This window comes from Lactuca serriola, chromosome 6 (assembly GCF_051521515.1).
Source record: "Lactuca serriola cultivar US96UC23 chromosome 6, Lser_US96UC23_V15, whole genome shotgun sequence".
NCBI lineage: Eukaryota > Viridiplantae > Streptophyta > Magnoliopsida > Asterales > Asteraceae > Lactuca > Lactuca serriola.
In genome coordinates this window covers 190,970,364-190,988,984 of record NC_136413.1, presented here as the reverse complement: position 1 = coordinate 190,988,984, position 18,621 = coordinate 190,970,364, and the positions used below count along the sequence as shown (strand labels likewise).

The 18,621-nt window shown below is 34.2% G+C and overlaps 3 protein-coding genes across 3 annotated transcripts; 1 reads left to right on the top strand and 2 right to left on the bottom strand.

The window, feature by feature from the left end:
* Window positions 1-4,320: 4,320 nt before the first annotated feature.
* LOC145060508 (uncharacterized) lies at window positions 4,321-10,477 on the bottom strand. Its single transcript, XM_079008158.1, has 6 exons — window positions 10,217-10,477; window positions 9,709-10,072; window positions 9,424-9,504; window positions 5,457-5,606; window positions 5,230-5,306; window positions 4,321-5,097 (listed from the first exon to the last, which is right to left on the bottom strand). The coding sequence occupies exons 1-6, from the start codon at window positions 10,475-10,477 to the stop codon at window positions 4,321-4,323; spliced, it is 1,710 nt and encodes a 569-aa protein (XP_078864284.1).
* Window positions 10,478-12,995: 2,518 nt separating this feature from the next.
* Window positions 12,996-13,436, bottom strand: LOC145060507 (uncharacterized). Its single transcript, XM_079008157.1, has one exon. It carries the CDS (start codon window positions 13,434-13,436, stop codon window positions 12,996-12,998), a length of 441 nt encoding a protein of 146 aa, XP_078864283.1.
* Window positions 13,437-15,491: 2,055 nt separating this feature from the next.
* On the top strand, window positions 15,492-16,959 carry LOC145057628 (uncharacterized protein At4g06744-like). The gene has a single exon (XM_079005498.1). It carries the CDS (start codon window positions 15,615-15,617, stop codon window positions 16,824-16,826), a length of 1,212 nt encoding a protein of 403 aa, XP_078861624.1. The 5' UTR covers window positions 15,492-15,614; the 3' UTR covers window positions 16,827-16,959.
* The last annotated feature ends 1,662 nt before the right edge of the window (window positions 16,960-18,621 follow it).

Below are 18,621 nucleotides of genomic sequence, written 5' to 3'. Positions count from 1 at the left end.
GAGAAGCTTTGAATACCCATCATTCTCCCCCTTTTTATAATCAAAAATTGATTATAAAACCCACTAAGGATGAGAAGCGTCCGAGGAATAGTCTTCATGATACTCCCCCTTGATGTGTACCAAAAATGAATCACCAAAAATCTTGCACAGAAAAACAATCACGAAAAAGCCACAAAAAAATTTCCAATGTATGAAATTTTTTGACTTTTTGGGTGAAAGTTGCAAGATTTTTCAAAATCCGGGTAGAAACTATCACTTTCTGAAACTTGCAGGGACTCGTTGCGCCAAAAACAGTCAAATATGCGAAACTCTAGCCCATTTGTGAAACCGGGCATAAAGCGTAAATTCGCACAAACTGCATGGACCAAAACTGAAAATTCTGCAATTTTTCAGCTTATATTACCCATTTTGCGAAGTTGGGTCAATTTTGTCATTTTGTGAAAAGATCAGGGGTGTAAACTGAAAATCTTTTCTTTCTTCTTCCCCAATTCACATTATACTGTAAAAGACTTCGCACGTTCCTTACTTTTTGATTTCGCATTTTGACCCTTCGCACATTTGTGAATCATGAATGCGAACGATGTATAAGAAAATTTCATGAATGTGAATCATTATCTCCTTCGCATTTTTATCCCCAATTAACCAAATGCGAATTCCATTCACACAAATGCGAATTGAACAAACATGGCAATGCGAAGCCAAACAAGATCAATATGCAAACTTAATTTTTTCATTACAGCAACTCGATTCCTAAATCATCAATTTCAACCTGAAACATTCGCAAACCATCGATTCAAAGCTGTTACTTTGCATAATCGATCCTTTGATTCACAATCGACTCCAAATTAACTGATTTAACAAAATCAATCTACAGCTAATATGCAAACCCAACAATCTCGTTGTCTGCTATCAATTTACAACCATCATTCTAGTCGAAACCAAGATCACTCCCAATTTCTTCGTTATCATTCAAGCCAAATATGCGAACTCGATTCACATAACCATTCGATTTTAACACCAATTTCGATTTCAACATCAAAAATCAGTCGAAATTTTGAAATCGAATTTGATTACAATATCCAAATCATATCAGTCGACTTCAACTTCAATCGATTCCAAAAACAAATGAAGCTATCAATAACGAACCCATCTGCTATCAAAATCGAATCTATCCTCAAGGTTTGACTCCCAAATCAATTTCCAAATATCCAAAATCGACTTAGACCCTAATCGATTGTCGATCCTTCGTTCTTTGTTTTCTCCAATCGTTCTTTATTATCAAGAACCTTCGATTTCATTACAGGAACCAAAAATTGATTATCTTCAATCGAACCTTACTCAAAATCGTCATGAATCAATTGATTTCAACATTCATTCCGATATCTCTTCCCATTCAATTGAAATCAAAACAGATGAAACAAATTCATCTGTTGAAGATCCTGAGTACAAGAGCATCCCAGATTGATAACATTCCAAAGTTCGTCTTCACGACATCAATCAAGATTCAGTTTCGATTTAAGAGTTAATCAACGTCTATCTTGATTAAGAACCGAAGAGTCTAGAAGTCGATCAACGAGAAAAAATTATAAGAATTCGGATTTGTGACCAGCTTAGAGAAAAAGATTGGGCCAAAGATGAACGGTGACAAACTTAAAAGGTTTTGGGCTAAATCGTGCTTGATGAACAGTTGTGATATCAATTTTGGGCTCAAAAGATTTCGATTTAATTGAGTTCTATGAACAGTGAAATTAAACAAAAATGAGTTTAATTTGGTTTTGATCTAGAGAAAAATAATTGGATCAATTAACGGGGTTGAAACGGATTTGATCCAATGAGGCAAATTGATCAAAATTGAAAAACGCAAAGCACGAATCGAAATCATGGATGTTTTGGAATCCATTTGAGAATTTGAGATACCTTTTTGACGAATCGAGTTTCGTTTTCAACGAACGAATCAAATTTGGAAGATCTTGGTTCTTTTGTCGGAATGAGAAAATCTCCAAATCGAACATTGTACCACCCACCATGCGAGATGTACAACTCGTTCTTCGTGTTCTTCGTGTTCTTCATCAAACCAAGAACATCTTCAAAAGAACCACCAACACTTTTGGGTTTTGACTTCAAATTCAATGCAATCTTTGGAGATTGTTGCTTTGGAACCCAAATTTGCTTCACGGATTTTGGCTTCACAACATATGACGATTTTTGTGAGTAAACCCGCTTATTCTTCCGATTCATCTTCTTCTTCTTTTTCTTTCTCATCTTTTTACATCTTGAAGACTTGACTTCATGAACAAACTCACTTTCAACAACATGAACATTTTGAGTTTGAATCAAATCTTTTGGAGTTTGATATTTGTGAATTTCTTGAATCACCGGCTTCCGATAAGGAATCATTCCTTCAAATGAATCACAAGAACACAAAATATCATCGGTTTGAACTCCAATCGAGCAAAAAACTTTTGTCATCTTGAAAATCAACTTGAACTCCTTTTTCTTGAACATCAAGAACATCACATTGAACTCCATTGTTTTGAACTTCTTTTCCTTGAACATCATGAACACGATGAACATCATCAAGAACATGTTCTTGAGCTTCATGACAATTTGCATAATATTCAAGTCTATTTCTTCCCGGTTTAGAATTAGCAAGAGGAATTCCTTTTATGACTTCACCATTCCTCTTATTTCTTCGTCTTTCTTGATATGTTGTAATCAATCGATCAAACAAATCTTTGTTTTGATAAATTGGATAACCAATGAAATCTCCCTTTCTATCCCTTTCTCCATTTGACATAAGTGCATCTTCACTTTGCGATCCAACAGTCAATTGATAAAGAATGCATTCAAAAGAAGTGTATACGTATATAAAACTTTCATTCTGAACCAACCATTGCTCCATAATTGCTTCTTTTCTTTTGAATCAAATGTTATGAACTTGAGTTTTCTAGAGAGAGAAAGTGTAAATCAAGGAGATCTCTAGAGAGAGAAAGTGAATATGAACCAAATTCTAGTGAGAGAAAGTGGTACAAACAAGTATTCTAGAGAGAGAAAGTCGAATTATGGATCAAATTAAGGAAAAATTCGACTTCAAGAACACAAAAACACTCTAATCACGAAGATCCATAAGAACATGAAGAATCACCAAATCAAAAATCGCCATCAAGGATCAATTCTTGATGAAATCAAGAACACCCGCTCTGATACCAATTGTAGTTGTGTTGATTCTGACGGCATGTGCGGAATTAGAAAGATCTAGTGATTCATCATACAAATTCAAGAACACAAGGAGTAAATAAATCTTTGTAAGCTCTTATTAGATCTAGAAAGATTATACAAAATGGGTTTGTATACAATTTCTCTCTCTAGTCTAACACTCCAAAATGGACTCTTACATAATGGGAGTCACTCACTTTCTATTTATAGGAAAAGACTCAACCCATTTACACATACAAAGAGGAAAGCCTGAAACATTACATCCAATCATGACTTTGCACCCTAACAGTTTTAAGTCATATCTACAACCCCAAACTCTAGATCTAGCCTCCCAAGGCTCGAATGTCAGGTAAAGCTAAAAGCTTTACGTTCATGCATGGCATATTAGACCCATAATGCCAATACAAACTCCAACAAGGGTTAGATGCACAAAAGCTAGACTCTAGCTCAATAAAGCTCGGATATTTGGTCTCTCAATTCCTTCTATAGTCCAGATCTGAGGTTTCAACCCCATGATATGCTCAAATAACTCATTGTCAAGTATGGATGGGAGAAAACCCTCAAAACCTCCCTAAACTAAGATCTCACGAAGGAAGGGTCAAGATAGGAGCTTTTTACTTCTGATAAAGAACAACATTTTGGATAAGCACATCATTATTATCAATGTCTTCTCCTTTAATTACAACATTACAATCCAAAGGAGTTTTAACTGGTTTACAGCTTAACATACCAAATTCATGTAATAACTCCATACAATATTTCCTTTGACACAAACATACTCCTTTATCAATATCTATAACTTCAATTCATAATAAAAACTTTAATTTTCCTAAATCTTTGATTAAAAACTTGGATTTTAAAAAACTTTTAACCTTATTAATCTCTTTATCACAACTACCACTTAAAATTATATCAATAACATATACAAGTAATATAATAGTAGTACCATTAGCCATTTTAACAAACAGTGAAAAATCATTCATACTTTGAACAAATCCAAACTCAAGTAAAAAACCACACAAATTTTCATTCCATTTTCTAGGTGTTTGTTCTAGCCCATATAGAGACTTTGGTAACTTACATACTTTGTTACTATTCTTATCATTATAACCAAAAAACAATCTTGATTGAAACCATTTTTGCAACAGGTGAAAAAGTTTCATCAAAATCTATTCCTTCCCTTTGGTTATAACCTTTAGCAACAAGCCTTGCCTTAAACCTTTCTATTTCACCATTAGATTTATACTTGATTATATACACCCATTTACAACCAATGAGTTTTCTATCAGCAGGTAAATCACAAATTTCCCAAGTATTATTTCTATACAAAGCTTCAATTTCTTCATTTATAGCATTTACCCAGTTAGGATCCAAGGATGCTTGATAATAAGATTGTGGTTCTACTGATTTGTTTAAATTTGTTGCAAAACGTTTGTTATCAAAACTAAGAAAGGAATAATTAACAGACCTTTCGATTCCATATTTATACTTTCCTTCTATAACAAAATCATTAAACTTTTGAGGAAGTCTGGACTCACGAGTAGATTTTCTAACTCCTATTAACTGAGAATCAGAAACAGAATTATCATTATTAAGATTTTCCTCAGAACAATTAGTGGGATCCAATGTAACAGTCTCAGGTTGCGACCCAGAAGTTTCACAACCAAGAGTACCTTCCTGATGAGATATAGTTGCATCTAAACTAGAGCTACCATCAATACCTAAATCAGTTGCACCCGAAGGTTGATTAACAACTGTATCACCATCCTGACTATTACTATTATAATCTCCACTATTTTGATTATCATCAAAATTTTCAGAAAATAAAAGTTTATCATTGGAAAACGGATCCCAGGGATCCTTATTATTCAAAAAAGTTGTCTAAAAAAATGAGAAATTTCATTTGATTTAGAAGCCAACTTAAAAGGAAAAACAGTCTCATAAACTTTCACATCCATGGAAAAAAAAACAATAACCATTATCAAGAGTAAACTATTTGTAACCTTTTTTAACATTAGAATAACCAATAAGGACACATTTCTCAGAACGTTCAAAAAATTTATCAGTAATGTTTAACTTAGTAGCAAAAGCTAAACAACCAAACACGAATTTTATCATAAACTGGAACATACTTATAGACTAGTTCAAAAGGTGTTTTTCCATTTAGAACAGAAGATGGGGTTCTATTTATTAAAAACACAACAGTAAAAATAGAATCACCCCAGAATTTTTAGGCAAACCAGCTTGAAATAATAAAGACCTTGCAACATTCAATAAATGTCTATGCTTTCGTTCCACCACTCCATTTTGTTGTGGAGTGTGAACACAAGAAGTCTGATGAATAACACCTTTAGATTCAAGATAACTTTTCATCTTTAGATTAACAAACTCTGTTCCATTATCAGATCAAATAATCTTTAGATTAACATTAAACTGATTTTCTAATAACATAACAAACTCATGGAAACAACTAAACACCTCTTCTTTAGACTTCATCAAAAAAACCCATATACCTCTAGTAAAATCATCCACAATTGTAAGAAAAAACCTAAAACCACCAATAGCAACAACTTTATAGGGACCCCAAACATCTAAGTGAACAAGCTCTCCTAAACTAAAGAACTTGTTCTCATTCAGAGGGAAAGGTTCCCTAGTTTGTTTATGTGACAACCCGAAGTTCATTCCGTTATTATAACCCGTTCCATTAATAAATTCGTCGTTTTTGAATTATTTCCGTTTACGTTATTAAATAAATCATTAATTCTGGGACTTCTATTATGACTTAATGGGTGTCCAAACACATTAGAAACTCATGATAATGCCCCAATTTAATAATTGGAAAATTTTTAGTTACAACCATATCGAGTTACAGCAACTTAATCGGGTGCGACCAAAAGCATCGTATAACGTCAGTATCGGGTAGAATTCCACCGTGTCCAAAACTTGAACCATATATAAAGTTCAAAAGGCTTCCATTTGAAGCTTTTGCACCCTCTCTCACTACTCTCTCTCTACAACTCAATTCTTGGTCCAAAAATCATCCAATTCAAGCCTCAAATCATTAAGGTAACTATCCTAACTCATTGTATAACCTCTTCAACCTTCAAATTCGTGTTTAATCTATGATTTAGGACCATAAACATGTGTTTACGGCCCTGGAACACTCATGGGCTGTGAACACATATAAGATGGGTTTTTGAGCCTTAAAACCCTCTCAAACCACTTATGGAGCTTAGAAATGACATAAGGACTTAATGGAATGGACTTGGAACACCTAGAACTCATCATTTAGAGGGTAAATGAGAGTTTACGGCCGAAGCACATGCTTGGACCGTAAACACCAATTCATGGGGAGTAAACTCATTCTAGGGTGTTAAGATGCCCCTTAAACACCTCAAGAGCCTTGGAATAAAGTCTAGAAGCAACCACAATCGAGTTAGGGACCTTAAAATTGATAGAAACCACTCCATAGGGAGTTCACGACCGTAAACCCCCCCAAGAATGGGTTCATGGGCCGTAAACTCCTATACATTAGCCAAATAATGCCATAAATCCATTCCAAGGCTTGTAAAATTATTTTGAACCACATGTGATTGATCTAAGGCCACCAAATCATTAAGAGAAGTAAGGTATAGGAGCTTACGGTCGTAAACTCCTATTTTAGGGTCGTAAACTCCCTTTGATGGTTCCTTTGGTGGTTTAATTCCTTCCTATGCCTTAGATTAAATCCTAGCAACATTCCCCAAGTGATGTTTGACCCTTGAACACCTTAAAACCCATCATCCATGAGTTCACGGACGTGAACTCATGTGGACATGGTCTTAGGGCCGTAAACTCCCTAAGGAGTTTACTCTTGAAGAGCAAACTCATTATCTATGCCCTATACGTCCGTAGATGCGACCCGGGTCACTCCAAACACTTGAATTGAAGTGTTTTCGCGTCTAGAAGTGTTTATTCTTAATTAATTAATAGACCAAGGTCTAATTAGATACAAATTATGTATCTCTTCATATTACATAGGAACCTCGCGTGTTTCAATCCCTGAACTGACAATTAGCATCCAACCGGCACATCTCTCGTCTGGTGAGTTCATACCCCTACGCCTTTTTCGTGTTTTTCAATGTTTTCAGGTGGGGAATACAAGCAAATTATAAATGTTTTCAAAACCTAAAACTGATACTTCTATAAATATCTAGCTAACTTTTAGATATCTTTACCCCTTATGTACTATGCGGAGCATAAGGGATGTTTATTTTAATATAAATACATGGATTTCAATTACAGTAAAGGAAACAATCAAATCAATCAAATTATTATGGGAATAATTTGGGATCTTTAGTTCTTGTTTTACGAGCACAGATTTATGTAAAGTTAATAGATAAACTATGTCTGATTCAGTTTATCTCTGTTTAATTTAAAGTATATTGCCAGATAATTCCATTGTATTTAACTGTTTTCACTGTATTATGTTTCAAAATGATTAGTATGTTTGATAACATCTGAGAACACCGTGAATAATTTAATACTAGCTTGTGAGATTCGTCTTTATTAAACCCTTTTGGGTTATCAGTAAATCCTCCCCGGAAGTGTAACTAGAGTCTCCTGGAGGGAGAGCGTGGAATTTGTGAATAGATCTATTCGGGACTGACAATCCCACACCTAAACTACTAGCTACAGTTAGGCGGGAACGCCTGGGGTGACAAATTCTGGATATCGTCCGACATCTGATGAACGTCAAGGAGGTCTCGGTTTCGTATTAGCATGGTTACCCGACTCACAATACGTATTAATATAAGTTTATTCACGGATTTTATTTTCATATCTATCTTTGATCTATAGAACTTATATCTAGTACGGGATGGTATTCCCATGGTCTTTACATCTAGTACGGGATGGTATTCCCATGGTCTTCATATCTAGTACGGGATAGTATTCCCATGGTTTTTACATCTAGTATGGGACTGTAATCCCATGACTTTCAATCTATAGTTTTTGTGTATTAAAACTATCTTATATCTAGTGCGGGATGGTATTCCCATGGTTTTTACATCTAGTACGGGACGGTAATCCCATGGATTTCAATCTATAGTTTTTGTGTATTAAAACTATCTTATATCTAGTACGGGATGGTATTCCCATGGTTTTCAATCAATATTTTTATGTATTAAAAATATCTACTGTTGTACTGGATGGTATTCCCAGTAGTTTTCAATATATAGTTTTATGTATTAAACTATACACTGTTGTAACGGAAAATCAGAACTTTAACTAAACTGTCTTTATAAGAAAATACAGGATTTTCTTGGATATCAACTTTTCAGAAAACTAAAGGAAACATGTTCATTTTCAGAAAACAAAACACTTATGAACTCACCAGCTTTATGCTGATTTTTAAATTGCTTGTATTCTCAGGTTCTCCTTAGACAGGTATCTCGCGTTCTTTTGCAGAAGACGGAGCATATGGAAGTTACATCTTACTTTTGTTTAATCTTATGTATCTACAAAACTTGCATTATTGTACTTTCAAACAAATGTAATGAATCTATGTAATGTAATGTTTTGTGTTTACTATGCTTACTATGTACATTGGTTGCGATACTTCATGACGTCCTCCGCCCCGGAACGTTTCCGCCTTCGGTTTCGGGGTGTGACGGTTTAGCCTTATGGAAAACATCACATGGCATAACTAACCCATCATCAAATTTTAAAAAAGGTTTTAAAACATTTAGAGATTTATCATTTGGATGTCCCATTCTATTATGTCATGTTAATTTTGATACAAAATATATATGAGTATTAATTACTGTATTTGACCTACCTAAGACTTGATTTTCCAAATAATAAAGGCCTCCAAATTCTTTACCAGTCTTCACAGTCTCCATTGATAGTGAATCCTGAATCAAACAATTATTTTCATCAAAAACAACCTTGCACTTATTTTCTTTACAAATTTTGTGAACAGACAACAGATTGACATGAAAATCAGAATAACAAAGACATCAGACAACATAATAGAATCAGAAAGATTAATGTTTCCAATCTTATCTATTTTAGCAGTTGAACCATTAGGATGATCAACTCTTACATTAAGTTTGGAGACATCGACCACATCAAAAAGTTATGATTCAAATGCAATCATATGTTGACTTGCCCCTGAATCAACAATCCATTTTCTTTTATTAAAAAGAACATTATTACAAGTCATACCTGCCATATTAGCATTAGCAGGTACTCCTTCTGATAACTCTTTCTCTTGAAGAAGTGACATTAACTTTGTACATTGATCATCTATTAACAAACAATGATCAGACTTATCAGAAGCATTAATACTTTCACTAACATGTGAAGCAGTACCAGACACAGTAGAAGTAGATGACTTATTAAACTCAAACCAGGGTTTATAATCCTTAGGATATCTAATTAACTTATAACATTTTTCAATTGTATGACCTTTAATTCAACAATTTTTGCAGATTAAGTTCTGGTTTCTACCTTTAAACTTTTTATTATCAACAATTTTACTAGCAAAGGTAGAAGAATTTTGACTTTTATTAGAGAAAACAGAAATATTCCCATGTTCCTGATTAGACTCTTCTCTAGACACAATGGAAAAAGCAGTTTTAACATCAGTCAATGGTTCCATCAAAAGAATATGACTTTTAACTTGGTTAAAAGATTCATCAAGACCATTGAGAAACTGCATAAGTTTCATGAGTTTTGAATGACTTTTAGTATGAGTAGCAGCTTCACAAGTGCAGTCAAGACACTTAATTAACCCATCAAATTCTTTCCAGAGACCATCTAGCTTATTAAAATAATTTGATACTGACAAACTACCTTGAGTGAGATTATTAATCTGTTATTGAATATTAAAAACAACAGAACCATCAACCTTATAATAAGTTTCACAAAGTTCATTCCAAACATCCAAAGCATACTCAGAACAAGCATGTCCAATGTAAATAGATTCAGAAAGAGAGTTATGTATCCAGGAACATACAATAGCATTAACTCTATCCCATTTTAAAGATTTAACAATATCCTTATTATCCTTCAATTTAGTTCCTTCAATAAACCCTTGTTTATTTCTGGCTTTAAGAGCCCTAGTCATACAACTCTTCCAAACTCTAAAATTCTCAGTACCAAGAAGTTTAAAACTTATAATAGTTGTCACAGAATGATCTGAAGGATGCAAATATAGTGGATCATCAAAATCAACAACATCATTTTTATTAGATGTTTCAGGTGGTGTATCAGACATGATTACAACAATAACCAATCAAAAAAATAGATAAATCAGAAAGCCAACACTCAAAACACACACCTCCATAATAGTTTCTATAGACTAGACAAGAATTATAGCACACAGAAGGCTAAAGCAATCTAGTTTACAGATGTGAAGGAAGCAAAACAAATGATCAGATGTTAACTGATCTATCAAGAACAACACTAAAAAGAAAACAAAAGAAGTGTGCGAAACTTACAGTGATCCACAATTAATACGCTCAGCAAGCAGCAAAGTAGTTCCGATGAGTTCTGTAATACATAATCACCACTGAAAATCATAAAGGGCATTCAAATGCCAAAACCAACCCGATTTTAGAACCTTGTTTGCACAATCTTAACGTTGACCGTTGTGATAGCGTTGGCCGTTAGGATTAATACAAATTAACCCTAAACGTTTACTACTACCATAAACGTTTACTCTTAAGAAGTGACAAGAGAACAACTAGGTTGATGATCACCACTTTCTTCAAGATCCACCACAGATCAGGAAAAAAATTATAGTCCTGATAATAGATCTGATAACAGATCCAAAAAACCCCAGGAAAAAAACGAAGACCAGAATCAGATCCAGATAATAGACCTAAAACTCTGACCCGATCTACAAAAATAATCTGAAACCCTAACTTGACCTAGACGAGAAACCCTATACCAATCTAGACAAGAACTGATCACAAACACCGTTACTCGGCTTTGATACCAACAAAAGAAACTCAAACACAACAAACATACAACATCAACATTTCTTATTTCATTAAGAACCAGGTTTTCAGGATTACTTACAAATCAAACCTCTCTACATAAACACTCTTCTCTCTACAAAAGACCTCACTACAAATCACTCAACTAATCCACACTCTTCATGAAAGAATGATTAATAACAAAAGAAGAACACTATGAACAGAGAACCCTAAAGATAAGAAAAAGAAGAAGATATTCATGCTAAAGTCCCAGTAACCTTCAATCCTTACACAAATATCCTATTTATATCTTTGAAAAGTCAATTCGGATTATTTGATCAATAATATAGGTCAAATATAACCCGCGTGTACATATCTTGACCACATTATTAATCCAATCCAATAGTTATACAAATTGTTCACAATATATCCTCCTGCACAAAATCATAACAAACATATATATATATATATATATATATATATATATATATATATATATATATATATATATATAGAGAGAGAGAGAGAGAGAGAGAGAGAGTTAGGTTCAAATGTTTTCACTATCTATTGTGTGCATTCAACATGTAATATGCACTAATTACTTTCTTAAAATAATTAAAATGATTGGTCCAGAATCAATCATACATGCACACAATAGATAGTGAAAACAAAATAACCTAACCATATATATATATATATATATATATATATATATATATATATATATATATATATATATATGTTCAAAGTGATTTTTTTTGAAACGTCAAACTAATTAATCTACTTCTAAATAACCACCTATGTCTCCGTCGAGACTTGAACCCCAGACCTCTCATATGAGATGGTCACTCGATACCGCTAGGTCATTGGCCCTTTGGTGGATGCTCAAAGTGATACAATGAATTATAAAGTTTGTACTCATTAAATTCATATAACTCAACATGCACCCTGTGTATGGAAATATATAACTGTCAAATTATATTTTCTCATATTTCCGGTTTCCATCTTTTTTTTTTTTTTTTTTAATATAACCTGATTTAATTTTATGATTTATTTTAATTATAGTCATATTTATAACTTTAATAAAAAAAATTAAAAACAGTGTTAATTATTTGTTTGTTTATTAATATAATATATTATTTGTTTAGTTATTAATATAGTATACTTTCTTAATGTTTGTATATTGTTTTTTTTTTGAAACCATCTAATGATATATTAAAAATAGACTACACATAGCAAGTCTCCAGGCGAGTAAAGAGTTACAAACAACAAAGAGGAAACAACAAAATTCAAAAATACATGTTAGTTAAGAGCAATAGGTATGGGCAATTAGATCTAACACCATTTTGATACCACATCATCAATGGTGTTATAACACAAAGTGGGGAAATGGTCACCATGTTGTATCTTTTTATGACACCAACTTTTTTTTTTCTATTTTATAATTTATTTTTTATTTTTTTCGATTTTTTTCTAATTTAGACAAATATTTTTTAAATATAACATAATAAATAAAACATAATGTTTAAAAATAATAAATAACATATAATGATTTTTAAAGATTAAAATTAACATAGAGATTAAATTACACATAACATCCAAAAACAAAAAAAAAAAAAAAAAATAACATCCAAATTCAAAAAAAAAAAAAAAAAAAAAATACAACACTATTCGTTATCGTTATTGTTACCATAGAAGATATAATATGTTAAGTCCTCTCGAAGTTGTTTGTGTTTATTTGCGTCCTGCATGTCAACAACGCGATGCAAATAATCTGTTGTTCCTAGTTGAAACTAAACGTGTATGGGCTCCGCTTCAGCGCTCCAAAAGCACGTTCCACATCTTTACGTGCTCCTTCTTGTCTTCTCTTAAAAAATTGTCTTGTTCTTCAACCAGGTGGCGGAATGCCTTTACGAATGTGGAATACTGAGGATATATTCTATCTGTAAGGTAATGCCCATATTTGTATTCGTTTCCATTTACCGTGAAAGGAGCATCCGAGGCTTTTCCATTCAAAAGATCGTCGAATATTGGCGACTGATCAAGAACGTTGATGTCGTTGTTGGAACCCGCAACCCCAAAAAATGCATGCCAAATCCATAAATCTTGAGAAGCAACAGCCTCTAAAACCAACGAAGGTGATCCGTGATAACCACTTGCGTATTGCTCTTTCCATGCTACCGGATAATTTTTTTCATTTCCAATGTGTGCAATCAATGCTTCCGATAATTCCGGGAAACCCATGGCGTTCTTCATGCGCCGCATACAATTCTTGCAAATCATGCAACGAAGGTTTCCGCAAATACACGTCTCCAAATGTTTCAACAACACCCCTTGACAATGTATACAAACTCTCCCTTGCGGTTCTTTCAGACATTCTCATATAGTCATCCATGGTGTCGGGTGACTCCCCCATAGCCATCAAACGAATGACCACAACACATTTCTGCAATGTTGTAAACCCTCGTCTACCTCTAGCATCATATCTTAATTGACAAAATTCGTACCTAAACATAAATTAACTATAGTTTAAAAATATATTGCATATGTTGTAAAATTAAAGAAACATGTAGTACATTTTTATTTATTTTGTATAAAAGTATAGTAAAGAAGCGATACCGGCTTTCCAAGGCGTTGACGATTCGTAAGAACACATCCCTACTCAAACGAAATCTTCTTTTGAAGTCTTTCGCCTCGTATACACAATTATCCGCAGAGTAATCGCGATATAGAAGTTTGTGTCCTTCCTCGCGATTTCTGTTTAACATCGCACGTCTTGTTAGTAGCGGGGCTGGGTCTGGTTGTAGCAAGTCTGTAGTGTAATAATGATACATCATTCTAAAGAAAATATCGTCATCTGAATCATCGGACGAGTCGAAAGGGTCTATATTTTTTTTGAAGATAATTGAAACTATGTAGAAATGAGAAGAGAAAGTGTGAAATTTTTTATAAAATTGTAGGTATTTATAGGGTAAATGGTTTTTTTTAATAGTTAATTTTTTTTAAACCTTTGTCATTTAAACATTTGAAAACGTTTAAATTTCATTCGTTACATCCAGTCACGACGGCAACGAGATTCAACCTCGACGAGCAAAAACAAAATAAGGGGGGCGGTGTTCCCCCATCACGACGCCGTTGAGGCGTGCCACGTCATCACCGTTTCTTCTCGTTTGGCCCATACCGCATGGTCTAAAAGGATAAATGCTCGAATAAGTCCAATTAATTTAGACCTCCATGGCTGTTCATGTGTTTGAACCAAAGAAAAGTAGTTGCTTTGACAATATCAACCACAATTGTGGTTAATATGCAATATTGACAATTATTAATGAGTATGAGTTTGTGACGATTATGATATATTTTAGGTATAATTTTAATACTTTTATTAGAAAAAAAATGATACAAGTTATTCATTGCATAATTATAAAAAATCAAATGGAAATAATGAACAATAAATTCCTTTCTCAAAGTATATAAGAACTGATCTATAGTTAATGAAATACTTGGCTTAGATGGTGTCACTCACATACCAATCCGATAAAAAAAAATTGATCTATTTATTATTTTTACCTCATTTAAACTGGATATTTGTGAATTTAAATACTAGATTCGTCATTCGTCGTTGTATTCCGGTAGAGATAACCAGATAAGGTCTTGAATCGGAGCGTAAATGGCAAATGAAATGTTCGTGCAAATTTAAAGGCATTTCGACGATTTTTTTAATGAAATGCGTAGTTATTTCTGGATATTCATAAAAACGATTCCTATTTTTTTTCTTTTAACGAATAGCCCTTATATTAAACATTGTTATTTCTGGATACTTTGTCAAGTGAGGCATGACATGAAGTGGGCGTCATGTGAATGCACCAATTGCCATGTCATGTCATTGGTGGAGTACATTAACAAATAAAAGTATTAACCAATCATCAACACCTTTGAATCAAAAGCATTCCACTGCCTTCTCCTTCTTCATCTTTCCTTTTCTAAGTGGAAGACCAACAACACCAACCAATTAATCTTTCATTCATCTTTAATATTCTAACTAGTATTATACTGTACATAGCAATAAATTGACTAATTGAGAACCTTTTATGCTACTTTTTGTTCGTTTGTTTGTTTTTAGTTGAATTATCGGTATGAAAAACAGTGTAAGATTTTAAAAAAACGTGTCAAAAGGTTAATTAATTTGTGGGACCTGACCTACCATGTTGTTCATCCTTTCTCATTCAAGTTTGGGTATCCTACATGGCCATAAACATGGGGTCTTTTCATGACTAATGTAAAACATAATTCCATTCCATAATCCAGACGACTGCGAACCTTAAAGAAAGATTAGTGGTCCCTTGAGAATGAGTAATATTTAATGGCTACTTTGATCAAATCCATTAACATTTCTCTGGTTCTTACATTTGAGCTCGAAGAAAACTCACCAATAAAATGCCGATGATTGTTAATTTCATTTTCAAGATCGTTGTTGTCGTGGCTTTTGGAGTCGATATAGTTCATGGAGGAATAACTTCTATCATTGGAAACCCTGTCAAAGTAATCAAAGATGAACTCGATGGACTAACGTTCATTGATCAAAGACTCTCTGTTGTCTACCCGTTGATACAAAGCTTCAAGAACACCATCTCCTCCGACCCCCTTAACATCACCGGATCTTGGGTCGGGTCAGATATATGTAGTTACAGAGGGTTTTACTGTGACAACCCACCAGACAACAAAACTGCCATCACTCTTGCATCCATCGACTTCAATGGATTCCAACTCACAGCCCCAAGTCTAGATGGTTTCCTCGACCAACTACCCGACCTTGCGCTCTTTCATGCTAACTCTAACTTCTTTTCAGGCTCCATCTCTCCAAACATAGCTAAGCTTCCTTACCTGTACGAACTCGACATCAGCAACAACTTATTTTCTGGATCTTTTCCAAACTCGATACTAGGTATGAACAGCTTATCGTTTCTTGATATCCGGTTTAATCTCTTTACAGGTTCGATCCCACCTCAACTCTTCACAAAAGACTTGGACATCTTGTTTGTGAACAACAATAATTTCATTCAGAAACTGGCTGAAGTTCTCGGAAACTCACATATTCTATACCTCACCTTAGCCAACAACAAATTCTATGGACCAATTCCTCGTACCATCGCCAGATACTTGTCGGGTTTATCAGAGGTTTTGCTATTAAACAACATGCTGAGTGGATGCCTCCCTTATGAGCTCGGTTTCTTGAAAGAAACCGTGGTTTTTGACGCTGGGAACAACCTTTTAACAGGTCCATTACCATTTTCGTTAGGGTGTTTGAAGAAAGCAGAAGTGCTTAACTTCGCTGGGAACTTGTTGTATGGGATGGTGCCGGAAGTGGTTTGTGCCATGAGTAGTCTGGCTAACCTGTCGTTGTCTGATAACTATTTCATTCAAGTAGGTCCGATTTGCAGAGGGTTGATGAAGAAAGGGGTGCTTGACGTGAGGAAGAACTGCATCCCTGGGCTCCCATCTCAGAGGCCAGTATGGGAGTGTGCGGCATTCTTTGCAAAGCCTAGGTATTGTTCTTACATGCAGACATACCATTACCTTCCTTGTTGGTTGCCTCATTTCGGTGGTTCTCAGATGAGTCTCACGGAACTGGCTCCTTCACCTTTTTGATTAATCTACTTTGTTCTTGCTTTTTAAGTTGAATATCATGGTATCATGTGGGGTATTTTTTTTTTTTTTTTAAAGAAATGATGCCTATTTGAAAATATCCTTATAAACATAAGTATCAAGACGTTTCATTCAATTCAAGTCTTCAAGAAAATGTTTTGATGGCTCAAGTAATTAAGCTGGAGCTCACCTTTTATGTAGACGATTTCTCCGGAGAAAATTGAACTAACACGTGCAACCAAGTTTAATAAGAGCATATTTACCGCTTAAAATAATGAAACGGTTGAATGAGGTGAAATGTGACATTTAATGAATTTAATCTAACCATAGTGGAATACTATAGATAAAGAGAAATACGAATTGTAATTGGTATTTGAAAACAAACTATTGACTAAGGATAAGGTTTATCCTTATCCTTAACACCCCCATAAGATGGAAGGTCAATAGGAGACTACGATCTTATAGCATAAATGGAGAAACAAGTTGCAAGCCAATGGTTTGGTTATAAGAACATCAACAATTTGATCATAGAGCTTATGTGCAATGCACTCAAGGATCATCTATAACTTTTTCTTGAACAAAGTGAGTGCTAGATGTTTCATGAGAGTAGTAGTCGAGATTGGAACATAGATATGCCATGTAATTATCACAAAATGTAGTAGCCGTGTAAAATAATGTTGAATTTGAGTTGTAATACATATGATATTGTTGATTGACCGCCATATATGGTTAGATTAAGGTGGTGAAAGAGTGGAGTACTTTGTTTAAGAAAGATCTCAAGGTGAATTATACCTTTTAATGACATCCACAATACATTAAATTTCATAGGGTTTGATGGATTGTCACATCATCTTTCTACAATCCATACAACTTTATCATTTTTTTCTACAATACATTGAACTGTACAAAGTTCAATAGAATGTTATAAAATGTAATTTATAGTAATAATTAAGAATTAAAAACTTTTCTTTTTTCCATTGAAGAGTTCAATGACCATTAAACTTCAAATTCATTGAATGCTAAGGTGACATCTCACAATGATATAATTTCATCCATTGAATGACACATAGATTCGCCATCTCATTCAACTCTCCTATTAAACTCACCATTATGGATGCTCTAAGTACTCAAGCGTTCATCAAAGATATCACTAATGCAATTGTGTTGGAGCATGCATATACCTCGACATGTAATTGACAGGAAAAGTGTAACGCCCCATTTCTGGTATGTGATTTAAATAAAGTATTTTCTTTTCTTGAGGGGTACTCGACGAGTCTGTAGCCCGACTCGTCGAGTAGAGACGGGATGATCACGCGATTTAAGCTGGCTACTCGACGAGTCCATACGCTGGGACTCGGCGAGTCCGCCTGTCTGGATGAAGCCTTAATTTTAAGGGTTTGCACTCTATTTAAACACACTTATACACCCCCAACCTCGCCTCTATCACTCTCAGGACATTTCCCATGTAAACCATAGCCCCCATTGTTGAGTTTGAGTGTGTTTGTAATAGCTTGGAAGCTTTGTGAAGGAAAAAAGGTCCATAGAAGAGAAGGAAGATCCAGGAGTTAGCTTACATCTGTTTTTCATTCAGGTAATGAAGTTATGACCTTGTGTAGTCCTCCATTACAACCTCCGTTATGCTTGTTATGCCTTCTTTGGAGCCTCTTATGATTCAAACTTGAGATATGAACTTCTTTTTTTATGGAAACTGCAGATCTGGACCCTCATTGCATTCTAGAAGTGTAAAGTTTTAGTCATGATCGTGATTGAGGTCCCTCTTGAGCTTAGAACCCCATTA

What these genes read in the sequence shown, in the direction of transcription:
- LOC145060508 (XM_079008158.1), bottom strand. Translation starts at nt 10,477, where the DNA reads ATGTCTGATACACCACCTGAAACATCTAATAAAAATGATGTTGTTGAT. An exon ending in GGGATAGAGTTAATGCTATT is followed by an intron (nt 10,073 to 10,216) that starts GTATGTTCCTGG and finishes ATTCAATAACAG; the next exon opens with ATTAATAATCTCACTCAAGG. An exon ending in TGATAATAAAAAGTTTAAAG is followed by an intron (nt 9,505 to 9,708) that starts GTAGAAACCAGA and finishes GTTTGTTAATAG; the next exon opens with ATGATCAATGTACAAAGTTA.
- LOC145060507 (XM_079008157.1), bottom strand. Translation starts at nt 13,436, where the DNA reads ATGAAGAACGCCATGGGTTTCCCGGAATTATCGGAAGCATTGATTGCA.
- LOC145057628 (XM_079005498.1), top strand. Translation starts at nt 15,615, where the DNA reads ATGCCGATGATTGTTAATTTCATTTTCAAGATCGTTGTTGTCGTGGCT.